Source organism: Drosophila kikkawai, chromosome 2L (genome assembly GCF_030179895.1).
Source record: "Drosophila kikkawai strain 14028-0561.14 chromosome 2L, DkikHiC1v2, whole genome shotgun sequence".
NCBI lineage: Eukaryota > Metazoa > Arthropoda > Insecta > Diptera > Drosophilidae > Drosophila > Drosophila kikkawai.
In genome coordinates this window covers 20,392,370-20,420,059 of record NC_091728.1, presented here as the reverse complement: position 1 = coordinate 20,420,059, position 27,690 = coordinate 20,392,370, and the positions used below count along the sequence as shown (strand labels likewise).

The following is a 27,690-nucleotide window of genomic DNA, read 5'->3' as shown; positions in this document are numbered from 1 at the left end:
GATCTCAAGAACTAGATTTCATTGTTAACCCTTTACGCAATGAGTAACGCCTGTAAGTGAGTGTTTTTGTGGTTGTTATAATTCCAGGAGAATTACAGCGACTACTGTTGGGATATTCATTTCGCAGATGGTGTTTTTGTGTGTTTTGTTTTGTTTATAAATAATGATTAGATCATGGTTTAACATTAATAATAATGTCTAAATAACGAAGCATAAAGAGACAGCAAACGGTTTTGGTAATTTAATTCTGATTCATTTGTGCGCCAGACACAAATTCCGAAAGTAAGGGGATGACGAACACGTGCACCGAATTGCTCCACGCCGGTCTATGGTGGTGTGTCTTCTCTGCTGCCCCGTCCAGGTCCCACTCTCCAGATCCAGATCTAGCAGCGGGTTGGATCAGCCGGCGGCGCCTTCGGTGTTGGTTGGGTTGGAATTTTGAAGTTGGCCACGCGCTTACTGCGGCTTCCTGAAGCTCTTACCGGCGAACTTGACACCAGCGCCGATCTCCTCCTCGATGCGCAGGATCTGGTTGTACTTGGCCAGACGCTCCGAGCGGCAGGGAGCACCGGTCTTGATCTGGCCGGTGGACAGGCCGACGACCAAATCGCCGATGAACGAGTCCTCGGTCTCGCCGGAACGGTGAGAGACCATGGTGCCCCAGCCGTTCTTCTTGGCCAGCAGATGGGCGTCAATGGACTCGGTGACGGTACCGATCTGGTTGACCTTCAGCAGCAGGCAGTTGCAGGCCTTCTTCTCCACAGCGGTGGCAATGCGCTTGGGGTTGGTTACGGTCAGATCATCGCCGACGATCTGGATGCTGGTGGCACCGGTCAGGTTGGTCCAGGCCTCCCAGTGGTCCTGATCGAAGGGATCCTCGATGGAGACAATGGGGAAGTCCTTGATGAACTCCTGGTACAGGTTGGCCAACTTGTCGGGCGACAGCCACTGGGCCTTGTCGCTCTGGGGGTTCTTGAAGTCCAGATCGTACTGGCCATCCTTGAAGAACTCGGAGGCAGCCACATCCATGCCGATCTCAATCTTGCCGGTGTAGCCGGCCTTGGCGATGGCGTCGCTGATCAGGTTCAGGGCCTCCTTGTTCGACTGAATGTTGGGGGCAAAGCCACCCTCATCACCGACAGCGGTGGCATCCAAACCAAACTTGGCCTTGATCACGTTCTTCAGATGGTGGTACACCTCAGAGCCCATCTTCATGGCCTCGGTGAAGCTGGTGGCGCCGGTGGGCAGGATCATGAACTCCTGCATGGCCAGCTTGTTGCCAGCATGGCTGCCACCGTTGATCACGTTGAAAGCGGGCACGGGCAGGATGATTTCCTTGTTGCCAGCCAGATCGGCGATGTGTTTGTACAGGGGCACGTTCTTCTTGGCGGCACCGGCCTTGGCCACGGCCAGGGAAACACCCAGGATGGCGTTGGCGCCGAACTTGCTCTTGTTCTCGGTGCCGTCCAGCTTCAGCATGAAGTTATCGATGGCAGCCTGGTCCACCACATCCAGATTGGCCTTGATCAGCTCGGGGCCCAGGGTGTCGTTCACATGACCGACAGCCTTCAGCACGGACTTGCCGTGGTAGTTGGCCTTGTCGCCATCGCGCAGCTCCAGAGCCTCATGGACACCGGTGGAGGCGCCCGAGGGAACGGCAGCGCGGAACAGACCCAGTTCGGTGGTCAGATCGACCTCCACGGTGGGGTTGCCACGGGAGTCGTAGATCTGACGGGCCTTGATAGCTTTGATGGTCATATTGTTGCTGTCACTGCAAAAAACCAAAGTCCAACGAAAGGCGAATTAGTGTTAAATTTAAATTGTTTAATCGCTGAGTATGGTGTAAAAAACAGAAGCTGACCGCAGATAAGGAGTGTCAATATGGTTGCTGCTAAATGAATGCCAGAATATTCCCGAAATCCCAGTCATTTCTTAATTGAATTATTGTCTATTAAGCAGTTAACAAGTTAGCATAAGTGGATCTGAATTAAAAGTTATCAAACTGTTGAAAAGGCTACTTAGTTTTAAGGATATTTTATTTTTGGATAAAATAACGTAGGCATTTTTGGGAAATTGTTTAACCTAAATAATCATGGCTTTTATATTTCAAAGGCGGTTTTAAAAACAGGGCAGTTGATAAGGGTTTAAAATAAAATCCATAAAATTTTATATTATTATTAAAAATAATATTTTGTTTTAGTAAAAAAATAAATATATATATACTTTTTCCTTAACTTAATAATTAATATTTATACATAAAAGTATAAATTTGTTATATATATTTTTTTTTTAAATTTTAGGTATATGTAATTCCAATAATTTGGGGAAAAACAAATTTTGGGCCAATTAAATTTCAAAAATATATATTATATTTTTAAAAATAAACAATACATGTTAAACATGGTTAAAGAAAAGGTAAAATGCCTTATTTAAAAGTAACGTAAACTATTAAACATTTGCTTTCTTCGCCAAGCTTTAAAATTACTAATATATATATATATATAATATTTTAATCAAACAATTGCAATATTATTACTACAATTACTATTTCATAATTTATATCAAAATCGCTTGCAATCTACGAAACCATGGTGTAACAAAAGATGATTAAGATTTGCTGACTCGCGTTGTTACTTTCTCCATGAAATTCTCTCAAAGTCACCTCCTCGGTTTCTATATTTAATTTGTCTTCAGATTTCAATTAAATGTTTCTAAAATTATTTAGAGTCAGTGACACGAGCGGCATTTTCCGCAAACGAAAATAGAATAGATTTTCCTTGTGGGAGCCACTTTTCTCTCGCAGTTTGGCGGTAAAGTGCAGTGTTGCTGCCGCTTTTTGCGTTTTTAATGCCAAAATGGAGCCACAAAAAGCTTAGATTTGCAATGCTTGTTGAGCGGTCCCACTTGAGAACCCGGCTTTAGTAAAATCTTAATTTTCTCGTTATTCTTCCCCCTCTAGTGTTCTTTGCCCCCTAAATGAGTATCCCTTTTCCCCCCAACCCACAAGACCACCAGGAAAATGCGTGAAAAGTCCTCCAAGCCTTCCCGTACATTTTGACCTTGTCCACGGTCACGGAGAGAGCTGCCGTACGTTTCGAATAGGACTGCGTGTGTATTGGGACACACGCATTGGCACGATCCAAGTATGTGTGTTTGTTGTTAAATTGTTTAAAAGATTGGCGAGCATTTGGCAAACGTAAAAGTTAAATTTCTCTGCTTACTTTAAAGAAAAAAATCATTTTGCAAATATGCAAGTAAAATACAGATTACGTAATATAGAATCAGCCTTTTGTTGTTGCAATAAAAATCGGAGATTAGATGGGCAAAAGCGAAAGTAGTTAGCTGTCAATTGACATAATTTGATTTGTGCAATTAAATTGATCCGGAAAATGATAAATTGTTCCGATTGGAAATTTGCACAGTCTTTTTGTTAGATAATCTCGCGGAAGTCGCTGGCAAAACGCTTGATTTTTCGGATTTTAAATTGGGACAAACTATTGTTCGGCTAAATTATTAAATATTATTTTATAGCTGGAGCACACACACAAATATATATACACACACTGGCACTAATACATACCAGGAGCTTTTTCTTAACTGCAAGAATTTAAATCCGGATCCGGTGGACGACGATTTGCTTCTGAAAGCGACGACTAAACCCGCAGAGAAAACGCCCGCCACTTCGCTGCCTATTCGCGACGCCGGCGCCGGCAGCGAAGAGAGGAGCGCACAGCGCAGCGGCAAAAAGTTCGCCATTGTTGTTGCCTTGTGGAACATGATGCTTTTCCAGGGGTGTTCTCTTTAGTTGTTGTTTTTGCTATATTTTGTTGTTTGGTAAAATGACCTTTCACAAGGTTAGAGGCTTTGGGTTCCACACACGGCTGTGGAACGCATGTCCATCTGGAAGAGACAAAAATAAATAGTAATTTAAAGTATCAATTATGAGAGAAATGCGGGAATTAAATAATATTGAGGAAATTTTAAGCTTAAAATACGTTAAAATTTTAAGAAGCTCAGCTGATTTGTTTCGTTCCAGCTGATCAAAGAAAGTTGTAGTGTGACCTTTTGGTGAAAACCCACAAGTTTTTTTTTCGGTTTCTTTGGTATTTTCATTTTTACAACTCTGCGTCATATGTTTTAAAACACACGCGGCGGACCTCTTTTGTTTCCAAACAACTAAACGCAACAATAATTAATTAAAATGAGCAGCAGCGGCACAATCGTGATGCCCGGCGAGCGCATCTCGGCCATAGAAGAGGTGGCCAAGAGCAAGCGGGTGATTCTCGGGCCGGGACTGCGGCGATTGGACGACACTGTGGTGGCCAGCAAGGCCGGACCCCTGCGCCACAAGGAACCAAACACATTTTGGGTGGACAACTACCAGCGGCGGTATGTGCCGGCACGCGGAGATCTCGTCCTGGGCATTGTCAAGGCGAAGGCCGGTGACCAGTACCGCGTGGACATTGGCTCGGCGGACTTGGCCTCCATTTCCTATCTCTCCTTCGAGGCGGCCACGAAAAAGAACCGACCGGACCTGAATCCCGGAGACCTCATCTATGCGCGGGTTCTGGTCGCCAGCGCGGACGTCGAACCGGAGCTGGTGTGCGTCAATTCGAATGGAAAGCGCGGAAAACTTGGTCAGCTGGCCGACGGATTCTTCTTCAAGTGCAGCCTGAATCTGGGCCGAGTGCTGCTCCGCGAGAATTGTCCCGCCCTCGCCGCGCTCACCCGGCGACTGCCCTACGAGATTGCCGTGGGCGTCAATGGTAGGATCTGGCTGAAGGCCCATTCCCTGCGAGAAACCATTGCCCTGACCAATGCCATCCTGGCTCTGGAGCAGGCGGGCTATGCGGAAATCGACAAGGTCTGCGACAATCTGGAGGACTTTCTGCAGGCATAGGATTAATTGCTAAGTTAACTTACATTTATATAAAAAAATCTAGAGTTGAAACGTGTTTTTTGTTGGAATTTTTAATGTGACTTTTGTGGCGATGATATTTTTTGGCTTTACGTAAAAGCGTTCTTTGCCAGAGATGAGCAGATGGAGGAGCTTGTAGCCAAAAAGAAAGGAACCTCGTTGTCGGTGGTGCAAAAACCAAATTTACATGGATTCACAGAATGTTTTAATTTAACTTTCACTCGCATTCTTGTTTCTTCTTTCAAAATGTTTCTCAGTTTAAGTTTCACCTGTTGATGCCCAGTCACTGTGCCATCTCTAATGTGAGCCCACCCAGCTGATCTCAACAAGCGTAGTGGTTATCAGGCAGAGGCGAGTACCTGCTGCTTTTAGTCTCTCCCGTTGCGGCATTGAGGGCAAAGGTTTCCCAATCGAATTATTATTGCTCCGGATGCAATGACTTTCCTGGAGTTCCTGCTGCTCCTGCTGGTGCTGTACTACGTGGTCTACGTGCTCCTCTGGATCCTGCTCGACTGCAATGTGGCACTGTGGTACAAATCCCGTTTCGGCGTCTCCCTGTGCTCCATGCGCGGCCAGGTGGTTTGGATAACAGGTGCCTCCAGTGGAATTGGCCGAGCCCTGGCCTTGAGCCTGGCCAAGCATGGCGTTAAGCTAGTGCTCAGCGCCCGGCGAGTGGAGCAACTGGAGCAGGTGCAGGAGGAGTGTCTGGCGGCAGCCAGGGGTCTGCTGGCCACCAAGGATGTGATGATCCTGCCCATGGATATGCTGGAGATTGAGCAACACAAGACCCATCTCTATTCCGTGCTGAATCACTTTGAGAGACTGGATGTCCTGGTGAACAACGCCGGCCGATCGCAGCGCGCCAGCTGGACGGAGATCGACATCGAGGTGGACCGGGAGCTGTTTGAACTCGATGTGTTTGCCGTGGTTCACCTCAGCCGCGTGGTGGTTCGTTACTTTGTGGAACAGAGGGGAGGAAGAGGTCACTTGGCCGCCACATCCAGCATAGCTGGCTTCAGTCCCGTGCCGTTTTCCGCCACCTATTGCGCTGCCAAACATGCTTTGAATGCCTATCTGCTGAGTCTGAAGGTGGAGATGCGCAAACTGGACATTAGCATCTTTGCTCCGGGTCCCATTGCCACGGACTTCCTGCAGGAAGCCTTCACGGGCTCGCCGGGTGGCAAGGTGGGACTGAGCACTGCCAATCAGAAACGGATGACGGCGGAGAGATGCGGTGAACTCTTTGCCGTGGCCCTGGCCAATAAGATGGATCTCACCTGGTGTGGCCTCTTTCCGGTCAATCTGCTGGCCTATTGCGCCAGGAACCCCACTTTGACCAAGATCTTGGGTCACTTTATGACCGAGAAGACGCTGAACAAGATACGTGAGGGCAAACTGTAAAAGATTTTGATATACGCCTCAACCTCTCCCTGCTCCCAATGGTTCTCAATCAACTTTTATACAATTGTACAATTGTTTAAATATACGTATGTATATTTACAACAAAAATATAAAAATATGTACACAGAAGATAAGCCAGAAGGTGATTTTAAAGGGTGATTAGATGGGAAAGGGACTGTGGAAGGTAATTTAAATTATTTAAACAGATTTTAGGGTAAGCTAACAAGGGAAGTTCTTCATTTCCTTATAAAGCAAGCAGCAAGAAAATCTCACAATGAAAACAATAACAATTAATCGTACAACATTATTAAAAAATAACCCCAATTACCACCATACACATCTCTTTCTAAGCAAACTGCAGTTTATTTGCTTTTCTTTATCTTATATTTATCCTCTTTAGTATCTAATCTTCGTATCTCTAGTCTTTGTTAAGAGCCGCCTTGACATGCGCCGGAATCTTGATACGTTTCCGTTTCGCCTTGGTCAGTGTGCTCTGCTCCTGCACTCCCTTGAGTGGTGTCTTGGCCTTCTCCTTTTTGCTCTTCTTGCACGACAAGGGATTGGGATTCTTGGGTCCCTTTCGCTTTTTGGGATTGGTAGGACTTTCAGTGAGTTTCAGGCCTTGTTTCTCCTTCATGTAGTCGATTTTGTCGGCCTGCTTGCCCAGCATCAAGATATTGGCACGCTTTTGCACCCACTTCTTGGATGCCTTGGAGGGGGCTTCCAAGACGGGCGTGGCCTTGTGCAGGTAGAGCAGGCAGCGACCGGGCACTTTGCGTAGACTCTCCTGCAGCAAACGGTCCTGGGAGGCCACTATATAGCGATTGTCCTTGGTCTGAACAAAGGAGCATATTTATAGATATATTATTTTAAGGTTTATCGTTTATTTTACCATGGATTTGATGCAATCAGCTGCCGCCACGGGTTTTCCTTCGTGACCACATTTGTGCACATGGAACCGCTTGACTATGGATGTGGCTCCGGTTAAAGGAGCTCCCAAAGCCTCCGACTCCAGGATCACGCACTGGGTGGTCAGCAGTTTGACGCCGCATTGGAAATACTTCTTTATCTGCTCGTCTATGCCAATTTTGTGCTAAAAATTCAATTATAAAGTACCAGGTTTGGGTATTTAAATGGCAATTACCTCACCTGCAAGGCAGCCTGGCAAAAGGTGGCGTCGATTAGCACCTGGTAGGGTTCCCGATAATCAAAGTTTGTTGCGAAAAACACTAGGGTTTTGTGGGACTTTTTAAAACGTGATATTTTCATTGCGATTTAGTTGATTTTCCGTAAAAAATGAAAACAAAACAAAAACAGCGTGGAACTCGACAGTGTTGCCAGCATGGCTTTTTCCCGTCAAATCTGGCTAAAGGCTATAATAGAGCTGCCAGACTGTTTTAAACTGTTCAAACATTTGGCGCCCATTTGTGGAAACCTGAAGAGAATGCATTTTTCAACCCTCTTTAGGGTACTTTCACCCCCTTTTCACCCTGCCGCTGCGGCTATTACGCGTTTTGTTTTCGTTTTCTATTTAATAGTTTTTAGTTGCTCTCTCTCTGCATTCGCTGGCGCATCAAGTTGCGCTATTGAAAATTGCTCTTTTGTTTGTATATTTTTCCTGTTGAAATTAAAGTTGGATTGTATATTGGAAAAGTGTAAGTAATTAAGCTGAGTTTAGCTAGAGTTTTTTCTGTAATGTAATTAAGTAGTAAAGTGATTTTATTTTGGGTTTCAGTGCAATTTAAAGTAGTTATAATATGGGATATATTGCTGCGTAGATGCCATTTTGTTTTTAAAGATGCTTGTAATATTTGTCTGCCTAGTTTTGTTATTTTGTGTCTTTAATGTCTATTTAAAAGACAAAGTGCAATTTATGGCACATTTAAAATTTTCCGACCTTCGTTTTTTCTGGGTTTTTCCTCTTCTTTTTCTTTAATCTACTCAATTGGCATTCAATTGATGGATTTTTTTTATTGCTAATCATGCTGATTGGTTTTAGCAGAGGGTCTTTTAGTTCAAGATTGTTATACACTGAGGAAAACTCCAAAATTATGGGTACCCAAAATTGGGATAGTATTAATATATTGGTTTTTATGTTACTTTCTCGCTTTTTATAATATTTGTTGTCAGTTTATCCTTATACCTAAATGGTAAATATGAGGTATTACAACAAAATTAGAAAAAAAATATATATTTTCCTAAATAATTTAAAAAATATTCAATCAATTTAAACAAATGTCTATTGTATTTTCCCCAGCGTACGGATAAAGAATATTGGTCAAGTTTGCATATAATGTCATGTAGATAAATCCTCCAACCATGCCAGCAGCTGTATGATCCAGTATTGTTTTTCCTTTGCTTTTCCAGCCTTTAATCTCCGAAGGTTGAGCCATTGACAGACAGCAGCAGCAGTCGTCATTAATATGGGCTTGGAGGTCGGTTATGGTGGGTGCAATCACCTCAGCGATCTGGGGATGGATCATCATCATCATCATCGCTTTCCACATCTCCACTTTACGGTTTTATTATTGCAGTTTATTCAACTTGGCGTCGGTCGTAGGGTTTAAAGACCATTTGAAATGACCAAAAGCATATTGATATTCATATGCATATCGGTTTTGTATTCCTTTCGGAGCATAAACACACCTTTCGCTATAGAAACAAAAAATTGGCTTTATTATATAGTATGGTCATGTCTTGCGTGTCTCGAATTCTAATTACTCCTCCTCTCCTGATTTCCATTGTCTTCTTTTGCTGTTTCCGGTGGGTTTTTCGTTAGCTCCCCGCTTTGTTAGGTTCTTTTCGGCAGGTGAAAAGAAAGTGACGCATAGGGTTCGCCAGAGATGAACCACAGAGGGGGAAGGTATGGTATAAATCGTGGAGGGTTGTGGTTTCCAGCTATAGTTTGTATTGGGTTAGGGTAAAAATAGTTCCTCTGTCGAACAGAAATTGATTTGTCGTGATAAAGAAATGGAAATATTCACAGCTACCTTTAAGGCGGGTTTTCTTTATGAAAACATTTCCTGTGTTATTGGGAAATCTGTAAAAAGCACGAATTTAAGGCAGTACCATGAAGTTTCTCCTAAGATTGTTGAGTGCCTGCTGTTGTTAGCCTTTTTATATCAGTGAAATCGTCTCAACCACTTGGTTTCTGTCTTATATAACTTTCCCACCCCCTCTTAGGTAGTTAAGCTTTTATTTTTAAGCCATTATTAGCCACGGTTCGATACATTTGAATACCATAAACTCTTCCATCTCCATCTGAACTATATAATCCCTCCGGACTGTGGAGTAGTTAATTCATTCAGCTGTGGTCTACGTTACCATCGTCACGATCATTGTAGAATCCGCAATCCAATCCGATCATCAAACGATCGAATACGAGATGGGATCAGACCAAAATGCCAAGTAGCCAGTGGGAGAGCACCTTTACTTATTCATTCATAGATTCATTCACATATTGTCTAACGTCACGCCGTTTATTGCAGTGTATGCATGTCAATCAGCCTGAAAGCGGGATTCAGTCCAGACTGCGTTGTGTCTGCTCCTCCTTAATTAGTTGCCAAGTGGTGTAAGCCGATTTGGCTGAGGTTATATCTCTTCACATATATATCCATTGTGAGTCTGAGTTTATGCCTCTCATTAGCAAAACATTTGGCGTCCATAGTGGACTTTTTATAATGCGATTTTATTTTCTGACGTTAGGAAAGACTTCTCATGTTCGAACTGTTTATTATTATTATTGTTTTGCTTTTGCTTTGGCACAAAAAATGATTAAATTTCAAATTTCGCTATCAGAATGGAAGTATTGCCCTGAAACTGTTTAGCAATTACTCTTGACGTTGGCAAAAAATAGCTGATCTTGAACCGAGATTGAAACCTTGTTTAGAAAGATTTCTTAATAAAGAGCATCGATCCCGTCTGCTCATGCTCTGATGTCGGGTCACCTCTGAGGGCTATCAAGGGGTTTTATTTTGTATAAAAATATATATATTTTTTAAATTTATAGAATATATACATTTTGAATAAAACCCAAATAAAAAGTTGTCACTGCTAAATGGGAAAAATGCGACACGCGATGTCTAATCAGTGGCCGGACATACTCATAGCGCGGAATCAGTAGCCCTATCATTGATCATCCCCGTCAACATCATCAGCGTGATCTTTTGCTTGCGTATTTAAGCTTAAACTTGTCAACTCAATTGCATAAACAATTTAAAATTTAAATAAGTCTGAACCTGCCAGGTATAAAAAAAATTTAAATTATACACAAATAATATGAGTGATTGTGAAATTACACAATTTCTATTAGCATATATGTATATAGAGCTTAGATATGTGGGTTAGAATTTATAATAAGTAAGACAAGAAAACTCAAAATGCCTAAAAAATTGGCTTAAGCTTGATGGGAGATGTTTGTAAACAACTAAAACTCTTGGAACTAAGAACGTTTATGAGTTTCTAGTTTGTAAGCATCTAGAATATGTAAATGAATAGGCTTTAAAATGAATAAATTCAAATTCGAATAAGGTGTAAAAAATATCATTCACAAAACCATTCAGCTGATAACGTTGTAAACTTATAAACCAATTAAAATGGCTGTAAATATAAACACCATAGAAGTTCTAACCGAATCCGGCAGTAACTATTTATAGTCCGACCCCCGACTGACTCACGATTTAACTCCAATTAAATTGAACATTCATATTTTCTATTCAAAACCCATACAACCACAAGGGAAAAAAGCGTGACGTTGCGGGCTGAAAATTAAAAATTTAAATTAAACAAAAGTGTGCTCGCGCCCAAGACTCGTGTGTCGAGGAAAACCACATCGTTGAGATAAATCATCTGAAGAGTACTGGTCCGCCATTGAGTAATACTTTTGGCTAATAATAGAGCACATTTTTCCCCTTTTGGCTCAAAGTACATGGGAATTAAGGCAAATGTTTAATAAAAACACGAGAGACATAGTTGGTAGCCTAATCAATGGATGCACACACACCACTCGATCAACAGCATTATCAACCGACAAAAAAAAAAGAACCCACATAATTAGAAGCCGATAAGCAGATAAAATATCTGCAGTATCAGTTGCCTTTGGATCGCTATCTCTTATTGACCCAGCCAATGGGGAAATTAATTACCCTCAAATGGGGACCTACTGCGCCATTTCAGACCGGGTTCACGATACCCAGCTCAATCACCACAATTTGTGGCTATAAAAAATCGTGGGCTTAACCTAATGCCAGACTTGCAGATCACGTCAATTATCGACTAAAGTTTCCAAATGCCTAACCTAATTGCCAGTTATCATAGAACAATGTACAACTATTGGGCTTTATGGATTTTAAGGTAGGGCCTAGGGGCTGTTTCTATTTGATCTTTGACTGATTCATCGGGCCACGTTAGAACTTAACAAATGAGGGGTATTGTTAGAAGCAAATCTTAATACAGAAGCTTTATAATTACATTTGATCTCTTTATATGCCACAAATTAACAACTTTATTAGAACGAGACAAGCGCTTCTGATTTTAATAAATTATAAACTGCACGTGTTAAGGGCTGCAAAAAATCCATATAAATGACCACTTAATAGGGTCTAGTCATTTACCAGTTCCAAAAACAACATTCAAAGTAAGACCAGCCAAAAGCCTTTAATCGCTATTAAATCGCCACTCTAATTATACCCTTGTCCATTAATTATTTATTTATAATTCCTACAAGATTTCAACGTGACCATAATTAACCATAAATCCCAAATAAAATTGTTCTCTGTTTAAAATAAAAGGAAACCCGCAAAGAAAATACACAATGCAGGCAACATCGTCATAGGAAAACTTGACTTTGATTTGTGGAAACCACGCAATGAGCCCCCCAAGCAAGCCAGTTTGCTAGGCGAATATAAAAAAACCAGAAAGAAATCTGGAGATTTACCCAAGAGAGAGGCACAGGGGCTAGTGGTCTCTCCTACCTGAACGTAATGCTTAACGGGACTGAAATGGGGGTCAGGGCTGGGTATATAACCATGCATTGCAACCATTAGCCATATGCAAAAAAAGCTAGTGGGAAGTGCTTAGGGTTTTAAGGGTTTCAACTAGTTGATACCTTAGTTTTTTTTATGTTAATTTAATTGTGGAGGAAATGGGATGTAGGTTAAGATAATAAATATTTGTTTAATGGGAGAAATTAAATAAAACATATCTACTTATTTTTGTTTTTGATATTTTCAAATATTCCCAAGATAGCTTAATCTCCATTTTCAAAGAGAATATATTTCCTACTTAAGTGACTTCTTAAGCCAAGTGTTTTATAGAATAAAATAACCTCTAATTACATTATTTGATTAAAAAATTCGACTACTGCTTCTACTGAGTCATGTATATCCTTAAAGATATATATACCTAGATAGCCACCCGGCTAGCTCCACTGCGAGATCGGGAGAGTTTTCCCAGAGCAGAATGGAGAGCGGCAAGCAACAGCTGGCGGCGGAGCAGCTGAGTCGGGTTAGGAATGAGCTTATAAGAGCCGCGCGGAGAGCGATTCACAGTTTAGTTGATCGGCAGCGAGCGTTGGGAACGGATCGCACGTGGAATCGAATCGGGATTGAAATCGAAATAAGAATCTGAAGCGGAGTCCGGGACATATAGCGATCGGGGTAAATCGAGAATCGTGCTAGTGACAATTGATCAAGAAGTGCTGTGTCGAGGCACATTATGTACCCGGGCATATAGCTCACACAATTGAAATTAATTCACGCGTCGCTGCCCATCTGCATAAGTTCAATGGAAGCGGCAGGAGCCGAAGCAACAAACGCTAAAAGTAAAGGAAAAATGTAAAGAAAGTGCAGTGAAACCGAATTAAAAATCAAGAAAACAAAAAACCGAAAAAAACCATAGAAAAAACCGTGCGACGACTATCAATCGCGTGTTCATTCGTCCGTTAATGTTAGTCAAAGGTTAATCAAAGACACTGCACTTAATCCGACCAGCTGCATCACCAAAATATATAAACACAGCCTTTTCTTTGTTATTATGTGGTGTTTTCATTCATGAATTGCGTTCTGTGCCAAAGTTTTTCCCACTGTCAACGTCTACGTCGCCTCGTCTCAGTTCATGTGCGCACTCGCATTTTACGTCTCAAGAGGAATAATTAAACACAATTTTAACCTAAGAGAAATACAAGCGGAGCTTGGCAACAAATTCTAGCAGAAGAACACCCCGAAACACCTACAAGTCAACAGGTTCGTTAACCACCAACAGAGACAACCTTTTGACCCAGTGAAAGAGCGGGTATTTCTGCTCAGAAGAACGAGTGAAATAAATACAGAAAGAAAGCTCTTTTGGGAGAGAGCAGAAGTGGAGTGAGTCACCAGAAGAATTCTGCGGACAAAGAACACAGAGAAAGACAGGGAGTGCATTTGGGGTCAACAAAGCAATGAAATATGTAATGAGAAAATGTGTTTCGAAATTTTTAAAATACAAGCAATTTTAGATCAGATATAATTTTAAGGAAAAAGAGGGAGCACCAATATTTTAACTATACAGTTTATTTATACAATTTATAATTTGCAATTTCTATTTAATAAATTTATCCCTAAATTTTCGAAAAGTATTTATAAAAAGTTTTCAAATTTATGTATTTTTTTTTTATAAATGTTACAAACTGTTTAACTACTATAATTGAATTCCTTAAAGAATTTTTTTTCAAAGAAATTATGTGCAATTATTTCAAATATTCTAGGTAAAGTTTCACAACATTTAGTGCGTTTTCAAATCTCTTAACAATAATATTTATTTATATTATATAATTATAATGGACATAGAATTAAAAATGGTTTGATCTTGTTAGGGATTCTAACAGGATTTGTTGTTCTTTAAAGACTATTATTCTCATTAAAGATCAGGCTTATAATTATAATTATAATTGAATTAGTTTACCATAAAAATTCTAAGAAAAGATATAAAAATTTACCAAAATTAATTTCCTGAAAATGTACTCCAAAATATTGCTTCTCCGATTTCATTTTAAAATTTCCCGCAGTGTGTAATGCAATAGCAGCTGCACACAATTTTGTTTGAATTTCTTAAAAGAAAAGCTTTCGTGTGTGCTCTCCCTCTTTTTGTTTGTCTCTCCCTTCCACTTCGAGGCACTGCCTCCTCTATCGATGCAGGGCAGAACTTGAAACTTTGAAAATGTAGGCCATCATCGAACCAGAATCTACTGGGTTTCTGTTTATCGTGCGGCCTACACTCCCAGCTGATTATGTGATCAGTCCGGCTTGCAGCTCTTCCAGTTATATCACATCGATCTCATGACTATTGTGCACTGCATTGCAATTTGCTGTTCAGTCTGACTTATGGCTGTTCACTTCTACTTCTAATCCGCAATCGCCGGGCAATTTGTTTTGGAAACAATTGAGATAATCATTTTTGACTGCGGAATGTTTATGCAATTTATATCTCGTGGGAAAATCAGTTAGAAGTTGAGATAAACGAGATAAAGAGTCATTTCTATTATCTAAGTTATAATGTAAATTTATGGGTAATTAGGGAGAAAACGACTTTATTAAGGAAAGACTTTTAAAATGGATCTAAAAACCAACTAGAGAAAGATTAAGCTGTCGATGGAGAAGTAGAATCTTTTTAATATAGAAAATTCCCTTAAATTAATCTTGAACTGCCTTTTTGAAAAATAAATGAATACCTCAATTAACATAGAAAAATATTAATAAAGTTACTGGACATTAATTAATTTATTGTTATTTCAAAGCAAGGTTATACCTGATGCCTATTTAATCATTTTAATTAATATCAAATAGTTCAAAGAAAATTAATGAATTTTGTATTTATAAGTAATCTATTTGCTTGGCACTTTCCTCCCGTATTCCCACATTAAGTCATCTTAATTTCCATCAACCTATACTTCTACGTGAGCTCAGTCATATATCCAAATCAGAATCAGCAAAAGCATCAATAAATAATAGCAAAATGAGGACTAATACACTCGTAAATGATAAACAAAACCGCATATAGCGGTCATTGGCTGCCTGACTGACCGATCACCACTCCAAACTCAAATAAGATAAATAAAAAACACTCGAAAAAGGCAGAGAGAAATACATACAATATATTCCAAGTCCAAAAATCAAAACAAACGCTTTATGCCGGCAACTGCGCAGCCCGAGTTCTTCTATATTCATATTTGTTTGACAGCCTCCCTGATCGGTGTCACGCCCACTTATTCTATGATAAACCCTGATCCCTTGACACACACTCGTGTACACGTACGTGTGTGGCTGTCCACGTGCTGGCCTTGGCGATGTCACTTTTCTTTATCGCAAGGCAACAGCGGTTCTAGGGGTCGTATACGTAATATGCGGCTTAGTTTTTTTTACCCTACATGCTGCTTAGTTTGTTGTGTTTTATTTTATCGTGGCTGTTGTGTCCAGTAACCATACCGAAACGATCAATTGCCTCATTCTATTGTAGTTTGTTCTCTTATACTTTTATTTTTGTTTTTTGTGTTTAGCTGAAGTTGTTCATGATCTCTCAGTTTCGTGACTTTAATTGAAATGGCAACCGTTTTTCGTTTATGTATATTATTGCATGTCAGGCCAGCGTTGTTGGCAGCGGCTACAAAATACAACAAATTTGCATTGACTGAGTTATGGAACGAAGCGAAAATGTCCCAACGACCTTTGGGCCGAAAATAAATTGGCTACCTGGATTTTCAGGGTTTTGTTTTGGTGCTTCTGAGCCACTTTTACAGAGCAGAGTCATGATCTCATATATATTCTTACTTCCCAATGAACAGTCTGAGCTAAGGTGCAGTATGCAAGTCACGAAATCAAGCAGATCTCAACAGCTGGGTATTGAAAAAGCACTATTTATAAAATTGAATATTCAGTAAAATCTTAAGCTAGAAAAAAACTACAAATATTTATTCCAATAAATTACCATAAACTCTTTTAAAACTTATAAATCAAACCTAGAAAGAGTCCCAAATTGTCAATGAACCCAGTTCGGTTACTCATAAATCCCATTCCCCGCCCCAAATTTATTCAATTTAATATGCATAGACATGCCCAGACCGGGTACACGTATATTAATATAATTATGTCATACGGCGAACATCATAAATTGCCTGAACTCGAGCTCAATCAATGAAAATTGTCAACTCTCAATGAAACTGCGCTGGAAATGCACCCAAGACAGAACCAGTTGAACTTCTTTTCATTTTTTTTTTTGTGGCAAGATCACACCTACAGCTAGGCGTAATCCCCTTTAGCTTTGCCGGCCAATTAAGGTCTGTGAAAAAATAGTAAAAAATCATTATGCACTATTCAATGCTCTTTGGAATAACTGGTTTCTTTTAGTTTTGGCTTGTCATTCGGTTAACAAGCCAGACAGGCACCAAACTCTTTACATCAAAGTCAATATCAGTTGACTAGCTCGAGACTTGTTTGCCAAACATAAACAAAAAACTATAGAGACCGCTGGGCCGACTGAAACTTAAATTGTAAGTGGGAGAACTAAAGTTAATTTGCATATTTGCATACAAAGAATCATAAGAGGCTGTTTAGCCTAGATACTTGTTCTTTATGATATTTTTGTAGTACTGTATAATTTTATACTTTATAATAATAATTTTTAATTTACATACTAAGTATACAAGAACATAGATATATATTTTATTTACTATTCAACAAGTTCTAGGCTATTTACTTTGTTTATTTAGTTAGTTAGCAAGCTTAAAGTCGGTCGGAAAAAAACCTGACCTAAGTCAAGGATATGGGAAATTAGTAAACATTAGCTAATTGGAGAATAATCAATAAAAACATTTACCTTTGACGCAGTCCTTGATAAAAACACATTGGGAGAATTGGAGTTTGAACCTGGAATTGGATTCCCTCATTTCTTTATAGACCTTTTAAAGGGCTATTTTTGCATAATGCCGAGTCATCAAATCAAAGAAAAGAAATTCCGAAATTCCATAAAAGATGACAAGCAAAAAGTTCGTTATTTTTGGCATCCAACTGATAAATAGCCCAGATAGACCAAACCGTCTCTACGCATAAATCAGAGTTTAATGGACTCAAAGGGGAATTGTACAAAGATAAGGGATCTTCAGTCAAGAAATTGTCTATCCATCAGTAAGAAATACTTCTAGAAACCTTTTATTATTCACACAATTTCACATTACAATAACTTTCTTTGTTTCGCATATGAAAAATCACTTTGTAAAGTATTTTAATGACGCATCTGTCAAGTTTCGCGATAGCCAATGGACTATGACTCTATGTAAGTGTCGGGTGAAATTGTGCAATCAGAATGTAAACGCCTCCAAAAAAGTATTCAATTTGCTTTCAACAAGCTTTTTTTTTGTGGTTAGTTAATTATCTAGAATAAACGAAGTTAACGCCCGGACGAACAAACAGGTCGTTGCTACTAGATCTGCTATGTAAATTCTATATGCATGGGGAAATCACTTTAGCAGGCCCTCCAATTATTTAAGTAGAATGTGATCATAGGGGTATATAATTAATAGATGAATTTACAAATTATATGGCGGAAAAATCAGCTTAGATATTTATTAATGGCTCAGGTTTAATGAAGAGGATGTTTAATAAAGTTTGCTATGAATATATATATGGCTAAGTACAAAAAATATAATATATAAATGTATTTATTGACTAGGGTCGTGAAATACTCTTCAATATATATGCCTTGATAAGCGTTATCTTCATTGTTTCTTCTTGTTGCGCAATTTGCATTGCATTTAAATGAGTTTTTTCTCTTAATTCTTTCAGACTTTAATCCCCATTCCCGGAATATATAAGTAAGCCCAGAAATATGACGCTCTTGCCAGATATCAAGGCCTCAGATGCCTGCTGCGGTGGCGGAGGCAGTAGCGATGCCAGCAGCAGTTCGGGAGGCAGTCACAAGGGTCACAATGGCCATGAAAACGGTTGCCTGGGCATCAATTGCTGCACCACAGCGGCCAGCTCGGAGTTGTCCATTGACGAGACCTCTTCGACCTCCTCCCGGGGATCAGCAGCATTGGCCACTAAGGTAACAAACGATCTGAATGGATTGCCGAACTATCACCAGGCAGTGGCCCATGCCAATTTCGATCACTGCGATCCGGTGGACATTGAGTTCTCGGATGTGCGGTACACAGTGAAAAAGTTCTCTTTTCCGGAAAGGAAATTCGGTGGGTTTTAAGTTCTTAAATTGTTATATTTTCCTAATTATATATTTTTATTTTTTTCTTATAGTCTCAAAAGAAATCCTGCATGGTCTTAATGGCAGCTTTCGCGCCGGCGAACTAACCGCCATTATGGGACCCTCGGGAGCGGGCAAAAGCACTTTGCTGAATGTTATGTCCGGCTTTTGGTGAGTCTCTTTAGGTTCTTGAACTTGAAAATTAAGTTTTCCGAGTTGGCATTTATTAATTTTTGCGTTTTTCTTAATTCCGATTATACTGCTGAGCATGAAAGCTGGTTTTAATTACATATCGTGTTCACATCGTGTTTGCATATAAAGTGCAGACGTCGCAATCATTCAATCAATCAGTCAACACACAGCTCAAATGCCAATAAAGTTTAGCAAATTGTCAGTTACACAGCCTGCACTGCATTATAATCAATTTGTTTAGGGTCTAATTAAGCTTTTAATCATTACAATTAACCAGGATCTTGTTGTTTCTAGTAGATAAAATATAAAATCTTTGTAATACAAACTAAACCTGGTTTTGTTTCTAGGCAAGCTGTTGAAAAGTATAAAGAATGCAGTAGAAATATTTTTTTTTCTACAATTTTAAAGCTCAGTAATCTCTAAAATATGATTCACACTATCGTCTGATGCTCTTAATCTTGGCCTCTTGCTCCGGACACAATCGCATCACTTCCTCTTAGTTCAAGATCCATTGCATAAGCAGAACTTTCCGGGATCGCAAGATGAATCCCAATGCACCAGTCTATGAGTCAATCCCCTTTAGATTGACGCATCTAAAACGCAATCTTTGCCTTTTGATGGCCAACTGACAGTTATTACAGCATTTTGTTTAGTAAATAAAATATATGTACAAAATCTTTTGCCATTTGGGGTTTTCATGGAAACAAAACTTGCAAATTGCTGCTTCTGTGTAATTATCATGCTTAATGTAATGGAAGTTGTGTACCCCCAGAGGCGGTACACGATTTTTCATTGCTAAACGTTATCGGTCAGTAAACTATGAACTTGAAAACCCCGTTTACATACATATTTTTTAGGGTTCGGTACGTTTGAACCGAGTTCGGTTCACTACTCTGCTCCAGACGCTGGAGATTTTTTTCCCAGTTTATATATACTTACACATATAGCTTGTATGAGCTCGTTCACATTATAATAATTATTTTAATTGCTTGTTTTTTGCTGATTTTCTTTTGAGATTTCTTCCACTTATTTTTACTCTTTTTTGCTGCTTTTTTTAATTTTCCAACAGCGCTACTGGAGTGTCGGGCAACATACGGGTAAATGGCAAGCCAATGGATCCCAACTCGGAGCGATTCCGCCAGATGCTGTGCTACATCCATCAGGATGATCTGCTGCGTCCCCAGTTGAAGGTGGGCGAGATAATGCTGCTGGCCGCACATCTCAAGTTGGGCTTTAAGGTGACCAAGGCCTACAAAATGGATCTGGTAAGGAGAACTCAAAAACTAGAATTAATTTCTTACACTAAACTATTTTATTATCATAAGCCAAAATGTTCAAAAAGTTTTTTAAATAACAATTTTCTGAATTAAAATTCAAGCTTATTTTTAGCGAAATCTTATCTCATAAATTTTCCTTTCATCTCTGCAGATAAAACACATCTTATCACTGCTGGGCCTGGACCATCGTTTTAATGTGCACACGGCGAAGCTCTCTGGTGGACAGAAGAAGCGTCTCGCTATTGCCCTGGAGCTGATAAGTAATCCTCCAGTGCTATATCTGGACGAGCCGACGACGTGAGTGACAGTATATAAGCAGACTTATGTAATTAGAGTCGCCATGATAATGATGACGATGAGTAAACTTTGCCTAGCGGAAATTTAGCGAAATCCAGGCCTGACCTACAAGTCAAGTTTGTCCCCGTCTACATGGGCCTAGGACTTATCAATTGTCTATATAGTAGACATTATAATAGTTTAGTTTCGCTTTGATAGCTTGGGTTCATTGAGCAGGAAACGGAATTCATTTAAATATTCTCTGTCACGTTGCTTTTAATAACCGGCTTAGGCGGCAGATTATCTCTCAATTAGTAGTTTGTTTGCAAACTTGGCAATTAATCGAGTCGTTCAGCAAGCAGAAATTATTTTAATAGATTCTAAATGAAAATTATGGAAAGAATCAGTTTAATAAGTTTAATGGCTTGGCAATCAAAGGGTAGAAGGGTTACCGTTCACTATGCTCTATGGTCATTATCTTAGCTTGTCTGGGCAGAGACTTAGCCCTCTCGAAAAGTTCCTTTTCAACTACAATGACTTTGTAAAAAAAACCCTTGAGTCACACCATATTAAAACGCTTTACAAATTATCAAGTCATGTAGATATTTTTGTAACAAAGAAAAGGAGAGCTAAAAATATAACCCTTACAAAGTTTTCTGTTCTTTTGAGATCTGATCTTATATATATAAGAAATATACACTTCAGCAGCTCGTGGGCTCAGCTTGTTCCATAAATCGTCAGCTGCAAGTCGATCAAATCTTTGTAATGTATTACCTAATGGCTTTTTGAGAACACAAACTCGTTTGTCACTTTCATTTAATTTCATTTCAAGTTCAAGCCCCAATCTTACCTATCATTAAAGTTTGAGTCTGCCTGAAATATCTTAATGTTCTCTCTGTCTTTCTCGGTTGTTGCTCATTGCCATAACAACGCTTAATGGCTCTTTTTATCTGTCTACTTTCCAAAGGTTAGGCTAGCGGCAATTAAAAAAGGTTGAATCATATACTCTACAAGTTAAACTTAAAGCTTACAATTTTTTTTTTTGAAATTTATTTCCAGGGGTCTCGATAGCTCCTCTTGCAGTTCCTGCGTGGCTCTGTTGAAGAAACTAGCTTCGCAGGGCCACACGATTGTCTGTACAATCCATCAGCCCAGTGCCCTGATCTTTGAGATGTTCGACAAGCTATATACGGTGGTGGATGGTAACTGCATGTACCAGGGACCTGTGAGGGAACTAGTACCCTTCCTGGCTGACCAGCAGCTCGTCTGCCCCAGTTACCACAATCCAGCTGACTATCGTAAGTTGGGAAGGAGAGCTGCACAACTTTATATCTATATAATTCCCGACTCATTTGGATTTCAGTGCTCGAAGTGGCCGTGGGTGAGCATCAACGTGATCTGAATGATCTGATCCATGCGGCGAATAAAAAGTATTACGAGGATGTTGATCGCTATCGCTATATGAGCTCTACAGATATGTCACGTCTGGTGGCAACAATTACAGGTAAGTCTTGTTCTGTTGCTAAGCTGTAGGGTTATATACAAACAGCTTCCAAGGCTGGGAAATGTTTAACCTGTACAAAATACAATATTAATTTCACAAAGTTTAAACATTTCTCTACATTGTAACCTTTAACCATCGACTTTCTCTTATTTCCTCCTTGCAATCTCCCCCTGAATAAAATTATAGACAACATTGGAAGCAAGACTCTGAGCAAATCCAGTCAAGAGCTGCCTACAGTTGCGCTGGCGCAATTCTCCAGCTACGACTATGTGAAACCAGCGCCGCAGGAGCTGGCGCTGGAGGAGATCAAGGCACTGAGTGGCACACCAGAAAGCACCAACCAAGATCTCAATGAGAAAAATCAACAGCACAAGCAGCCGCTTGCCAATGTCAAAGAGCTTGCCAAGCCTTCGAATGCCTCCAGCTCGGCCTCGTTCCTCATGCAGTACCTGCTCCTGATGCAGCGCATCTTGATCTGTGCCAAACGCAATTACGTGAGTATAAACTATAAAGTTTATTATAAAATATAAATAAGATGGATTAGGAAGGCCAAAAATATTTTAAAATATTTTTAAACCTTGGTAAAATTCAATTTGTAAAATTAAAAGTGAAATTAAACGTTTTAAACCAACTCCTATTTTATTTTTTTTTTTTTGTAAGAAGTTTTGCCTTTAACTGCAAGTGTCTCTTAGATTTCTTTGAGTTACTGATACTTTGACTTTAACTGTAATCATTTTAATACACTTAATAAGTGGCTAGCAATTTGTTTCGAAAGCAGGTTTAGGACTTAAGCGTTGATGGCCTGTCAAGTTGATTTGGTAATTGGCGCTGTGTCCTCGACAAAAGTGAATCGAGTTACGCCTGATCTCGTTTTCTGCGTAATTCTTAATGGTTTAATCTCCTTAATGGCTGCTTTTTATATTATGTTTAACTTTTTTGTGAGTAATTACGTCTCTGAGAGAGCTCTGCACATTATCAGTATACATTTTATAATTATTATTCGGAAGGTTAGGTAGTTTGTCTGTCAGTCTGTCTGCTTGCAACGCTTTCGGATTTTTGCAAAACAAGAAAATGTGAGCGATATAATGGCATGCATTCGGTGGATTTCAAATGGTAATTGCTGAGGGTTTCCAAAACCCGCAAGCTTGTATAATAGTCGTAATCCCAGTAGGGCATAAGGTATACTTTTATTTCATTTTAATGGTGAGCTTTGGCATTAAAAGTAATTCGCATATAATGGATGGATTTCCCCAAAATAATAAGTGTAATTTTCATTTAATAACAGTTGTCGTAACAAATTTCCAAATGGCGTAAAATGTGTCTTTTTTCACATCTCAACAACATTTCCCACAAGGGAATGTGGGACAAATAACACTCGTGTTTTAACCAGAAACACTTGTAAAGATCAAAGCCCCTTTGCTTGGGCAAATATTTAATTGAATGTGACATTTAATAATTCACACGTTTACTCCTCGTTTCATACATTTATTTGCCTCTTTTGGCCATATATTTATATACATATATGTATGATTGAAAAATGTGACTCAGGGCAAAGGCTCAAATGTTTACCAGAATAAATACATAAATTAACTTGGATGCCGCTGCTATGCTATGCCACTGAGATTGATGGCTGACGTTTATCATTTGAATGTCTACAATTAGCACTTGGCATTTGTGTAAAATGAGAAATTGAACAGTTTGTTTGACGACCAATTAGCAAGTTAAGTTGCCTTTATGCGACTGCACAAATTAAATATATGGATCTGCATACACTGCACTCGCGAATGGATGAATCTTTTAGCACCTCGACTCTGGGCTCGATACTCGATATTGGTATTGACTTGCGGGCCAGTGTCACAGAGCCTGGCCAGCGGCGCAAATCGAGAATCTCGAGCCACTCGACCGAGTCGTAACTCAAAAAGTAATGCCACCGCACGACCAGCCTTCACATAGATTTTTCGGTTTTTAGAGTGTGTTCTAATGACCAACATCTCCGACTGCACGAGCGTTTTGTTAGATATTGGCTTGCCGGCAGCTGCCCCCAACTTAAAGGTACAGTTGTGGTCAAGATAATAGTAATGGGAAATCATTTTCAGATTCTTGGATATCTTAAGCAGTTGCTAAACAGTTATAGCAATTATTTAAGTATGTGAAAACGCACAAAAATATATATTAAATCTTTTAGAAAAATCTTAATAAGTAGATTTTTTCACAAGACCATTAAATTTCTGGGTCTGATGATAAGCAGCAAGCTTATAGCTATCTTAACAATATTATATATAATTATTTTCATCAAAGGGGTATAATTGTAGGAGCTGTTTTAAGGAGAAAAGAGGTTGTTAAAATATATAATTAAATAATGAATAAGAGAGCACATACTACCTGTTCTACTATTCTCCCTCTTATTTATAAGATAATAATGCAGATTTTTCAAAAAATTACCTAGCATCTTTATCTCTAAAATGTATCACGTATCTTTCTTTCAGTTCCTGCTGCTGGCCCGGATCTTTTCTCACATTTTCATTGGCGTCGTCTTTGGATATCTGTACATGAATGTGGGCAACAATGCCCAGAGTGTGCTGGGCAATTACGTATACCTCTACGGCTCCACGCTGCTCTTGGTCTACACTGGCAAAATGGCTGTGGTCTTGACATGTAAGTAGCTGCTTGGGTATCTCAAAGATACGAGTACGAGTTAGAGTACGAGTACAAGTACTTCACCCCCCCAGGTGCTTTTCAAAGTGGTTCTCGAGTAGTGGTAGTCGGTTCCAAGTGCCTCAACCTCAACCTCAGCCTCAGCCCCAGCCTCTCTCCCGTTTCCCATTCGATAATTCCGTTCCGTTGGCTGGCCAAAAACAGAAAATTATGCAAAAATTTGTCGCCAAATTTTGCCAAGACTGTGCAGCTGCTGCTGTCGTCGGATTCTCTGGCAGACCTCTTTTGCAACATTTACTATTTATTTTGGCCACTTGGCCTCTCCTTGCCTTGCCGCATTCTAAGTTGTCAACAGTTTCGCCTTTTTGTTTGCTGATTTTGTGTCTTTTTGTTTTTGTTTGGAATGCGGATTAGCCAATAATATGTTGGCATTTGCACAAAAGTCTTGGGAGTCTTAATTGGCGAAAAGGAAACAAGATTATGAGCTTAGATAGTGGATCATTAGCTGGTCTTGGTCTGAAGATTATTGCTTTGAGATTGGTTTGGCGAAATATTTAAGTAGATATATAAAATCGTGTTTGCTTGTTTAAAGGAAGATATAGATCTGTGATGAGGAACTGGAAAGTAATGAGCTATAATCAGAAATAAATCTTAGATATAATAGGATTTGTGTTAGAATTTTAAATAGCCTTGAAGATAAATAAATCACAAGAATATCTTTTAAAAAGTAATTCAGAAGGTATATATTTTGAATAAAAAATGCAATATTAATATGTATTTTGTATATATTTATTTAATTTAATTTAACCAAACAATTCAGCACATTAACCTTCCCAGCAAGGCCAGACTTGAATCGCTTAAACATCTTAGTCGAGCCACTTTGTCATTTATAATTTCCATGTAAATGGGCTCACAATTAATTTCTCACCCTAAAAAAGACCCCCGAAATAATGGCGATCCTGAAGCCTACTGAGTAAATAATTATTAAAATCCAAGATACAAGAGACAAGAGACAGGCGACACAAGCTTGCGAGTATTGTATAATAAAACCGGTTCGCAAGCTGTTCTCAAAGCATATTACAATAAATTCATCCAGACAGGAGGCACTGGCGTCGGCGGTGGCGGGGGAGTCCGATCTTTACCGGTTTCGGTTTACTGACCTGACCTAAATATATACATATGTACTATATGTACTCCGGTGTGTGTAGCCTGCCCTCACCTTCGTGCGCACACTTCGCATCGTATCGGAATTTAATGATTTTTTATCAATTAATTTTATTTGCAGTTCCGCTGGAAATTGACATGCTGACGCGGGAGCACTTCAATCGCTGGTACAAGCTGGGTCCCTACTTCCTCTCGCTGATCTCCTTCGAGATACCCTTTCAGGTGAGATCCACTTACTTAATGCTAGTGATCAGAACAGAACCCGATGCCAGCCGCATCATTAATCATAATTTAACCCAAAGCCCCACTATAGGTGGCTCTGTGGCTTAATGAATTGCCGTTCGGTCATTAAGTCAAATTAACGATGTGAAATCGCTGATGTTCGAGTTTCATTTGCGTGACAGATCCCCAGAAGCTTAACGCTTGCTGCTCACCCGCATTTTCGCGGTCAATTGTTTCAATATTCTCTCTGACATTCATATGGATATGGAGAGAAGTTGTCAACATTCTGTTGGTGAAGCCTACAAAAGCTATTTTGTGTTGTCTGAGTTAATGATTTTGCTGGCTTAAATATGGGAGAGAAATAATTGTAAATTTCCTGGAATTACTCAACCCGAAATAGTTAAAATTAAAAAAGAATTTAGAGTTGTTCTAGCGGTCTTATACCCTTTTTTAATTTTTAAATTTGAGTTAAAATAAACAGTTGTGCCCTAGAAAATTTTGGGGATTTGAACTCCTTCAAAATGTTGTCTAAAAGTAAAATTTCTGCTCTTTTAAACATTTATTATTGTATTATTTTAACCCTATGTTAAAATAATTTATTTTTTAGTTTTTTATGTAGTTCAGTAATATCATTATCTGAATTTTATTATTCTACATTATACAAAATAAAAATTAATTAAATTATAGAGCCTCTGTACCGCCATGTACATCGTGATCAGCGTTCATCTAACGGGTAATGATACCGTGGACTCCTTCCGGATTTATTACTTTATACTGCTGGGTATAATGGCCTCACTAAGTGCCCAGGCCTGGGGCTTTTTCGTGGGAGCCACGCTGCCGACTAAGGTGGGTTTTAACACACAACCAATTAGCCAGAATATAAATTAAAATAATTAATCATAATTTCAACTTATATCCCACAGCTTGCCGTATTTCTGGGACCCATTCTGGCAGTGATGTTCTCCGTTTTTGGTTTCTGCACGCGGTACATCGACATCACGCCCCTGTTCCGTTGGATGTGGCACTTGAGTTACTTCCGGGCAGGATTCCACGGAGCACTGAATGCAATCTATGGAATGGATCGACCGTTCCTGGAGTGTCCGAAAGACACGATGTACTGCCACTTCCGGAGTCCGAAGGTGTTCCTCAAATACATGATGATTTCGGACGTGCACATGTCCGACTGCCTGCTCCTCATGGGTGCTGTGATCGGTGTCATGCACGTGCTGACCATCATTACACTGTGGCACAAGCTAAACAAGCGATAGGATACCTACACTCTCAACTCTAAGCTTCAGTTGTAATTCCTTTGTACATAGTCGGGTGTCTTTCGTTTTAAGTTCAAAATTGAATTTATCAGTTTCCTTTTTTATGTGTTTTACATTGATCGACCCATTTACGATAATGTGGAAAGCTAGCTTAGTTATTTATTTAAATATTCTCTGAAATATTATTGTACGCACGAAGGCTTTAGGGTAGCTTGTACCAGTGTAAGTGCTGATATACCAAAAACAAAAGAAGAACAGAATTCCAGCAACTATTTTCAATTTCCCAGTCTCCATCTTGCCATTATCCTTATTCTTTCCCCCGCTAACTTCATCAACTCGGTTTGGGTTCCTATGAAGGATCTGAGCTATGCCAAATCTTGAATATTCATCCTAACAGTTCGCATCAACGATACATTATTTGTGATCAACATTTTGTTTTTTGTCTCTTTTAAAGCTTAGTCTTAGTTTTATATTCCTAAGTTCGATTTATGTGTAAACGGATGATGATGATTATGTTTAGTTTGTGTAGCCAATGTTTTAGATTTTTTACTTTATTGATTTTGTAATAAAATGTTTGGTAAATCTGAA

General features: G+C 39.5%; 5 protein-coding genes across 7 annotated transcripts; 3 read left to right on the top strand and 2 right to left on the bottom strand.

The window, feature by feature from the left end:
• Positions 1-57: 57 nt before the first annotated feature.
• Positions 58-5,043, bottom strand: Eno (alpha-enolase). Of its 2 annotated transcripts, XM_017163718.3 has the most exons (3): positions 4,924-5,043; positions 3,581-3,900; positions 58-1,771 (listed from the first exon to the last, which is right to left on the bottom strand). In XM_017163718.3, the coding sequence occupies exons 2-3, from the start codon at positions 3,775-3,777 to the stop codon at positions 457-459; spliced, it is 1,512 nt and encodes a 503-aa protein (XP_017019207.1). In that variant the 5' UTR covers positions 3,778-3,900; positions 4,924-5,043; the 3' UTR covers positions 58-456. The 2 variants fall into 2 exon arrangements, with proteins under 2 accessions (XP_017019207.1, XP_070139434.1); XM_070283333.1 differs by lacking the exons at positions 3,581-3,900; positions 4,924-5,043 and adding an exon at positions 1,862-1,984.
• Rrp40 (exosome complex component Rrp40) lies at positions 4,107-4,955 on the top strand. Its single transcript, XM_017163719.3, has one exon. The coding sequence runs from the start codon at positions 4,202-4,204 to the stop codon at positions 4,898-4,900; it is 699 nt and encodes a 232-aa protein (XP_017019208.1). The 5' UTR covers positions 4,107-4,201; the 3' UTR covers positions 4,901-4,955.
• Positions 5,044-5,240: 197 nt separating the features above from the next.
• LOC108072623 (dehydrogenase/reductase SDR family member 7) lies at positions 5,241-6,453 on the top strand. The gene has a single exon (XM_017163852.3). It carries the CDS (start codon positions 5,354-5,356, stop codon positions 6,317-6,319), a length of 966 nt encoding a protein of 321 aa, XP_017019341.1. The 5' UTR covers positions 5,241-5,353; the 3' UTR covers positions 6,320-6,453.
• A 198-nt stretch (positions 6,454-6,651) lies between these two features.
• Positions 6,652-7,652, bottom strand: LOC108072624 (rRNA-processing protein UTP23 homolog). The gene is made up of 3 exons (XM_017163853.3): positions 7,469-7,652; positions 7,212-7,412; positions 6,652-7,154 (listed from the first exon to the last, which is right to left on the bottom strand). Exons 1-3 carry the CDS (start codon positions 7,586-7,588, stop codon positions 6,738-6,740), a joined length of 738 nt encoding a protein of 245 aa, XP_017019342.1. The 5' UTR covers positions 7,589-7,652; the 3' UTR covers positions 6,652-6,737.
• A 232-nt stretch (positions 7,653-7,884) lies between these two features.
• Positions 7,885-27,686, top strand: LOC108072602 (ATP-binding cassette sub-family G member 1). 2 transcript variants are annotated; one of them, XM_017163823.3, is made up of 12 exons: positions 7,885-7,974; positions 18,130-18,533; positions 18,598-18,715; positions 19,806-20,001; positions 20,165-20,310; positions 21,349-21,587; positions 21,653-21,793; positions 21,980-22,287; positions 24,280-24,448; positions 25,734-25,834; positions 26,522-26,680; positions 26,758-27,686. In XM_017163823.3, exons 2-12 carry the CDS (start codon positions 18,173-18,175, stop codon positions 27,100-27,102), a joined length of 2,283 nt encoding a protein of 760 aa, XP_017019312.1. In that variant the 5' UTR covers positions 7,885-7,974; positions 18,130-18,172; the 3' UTR covers positions 27,103-27,686. The 2 variants fall into 2 exon arrangements, with proteins under 2 accessions (XP_017019312.1, XP_017019311.1); XM_017163822.3 differs by lacking the exon at positions 7,885-7,974 and adding an exon at positions 12,887-13,560.
• The last annotated feature ends 4 nt before the right edge of the window (positions 27,687-27,690 follow it).

Coding starts and splice junctions, on each gene's coding strand:
- Eno (XM_017163718.3), bottom strand. CDS start 3,777: ATGTTCCACAAGGCAACAACAATGGCGAACTTTTTGCCGCTGCGCTGT. Junction 1,772..3,580: donor CAGTTAAGAAAAAGCTCCTG/GTATGTATTAGT, acceptor GGTTTTTTGCAG/TGACAGCAACAATATGACCA.
- LOC108072602 (XM_017163823.3), top strand. CDS start 18,173: ATGACGCTCTTGCCAGATATCAAGGCCTCAGATGCCTGCTGCGGTGGC. Junction 25,835..26,521: donor CCTTCGAGATACCCTTTCAG/GTGAGATCCACT, acceptor ATTAAATTATAG/AGCCTCTGTACCGCCATGTA. Junction 26,681..26,757: donor GAGCCACGCTGCCGACTAAG/GTGGGTTTTAAC, acceptor TATATCCCACAG/CTTGCCGTATTTCTGGGACC.
- Rrp40 (XM_017163719.3), top strand. CDS start 4,202: ATGAGCAGCAGCGGCACAATCGTGATGCCCGGCGAGCGCATCTCGGCC.
- LOC108072623 (XM_017163852.3), top strand. CDS start 5,354: ATGACTTTCCTGGAGTTCCTGCTGCTCCTGCTGGTGCTGTACTACGTG.
- LOC108072624 (XM_017163853.3), bottom strand. CDS start 7,588: ATGAAAATATCACGTTTTAAAAAGTCCCACAAAACCCTAGTGTTTTTC. Junction 7,413..7,468: donor TTTGCCAGGCTGCCTTGCAG/GTGAGGTAATTG, acceptor TTGAATTTTTAG/CACAAAATTGGCATAGACGA. Junction 7,155..7,211: donor CTGATTGCATCAAATCCATG/GTAAAATAAACG, acceptor TCCTTTGTTCAG/ACCAAGGACAATCGCTATAT.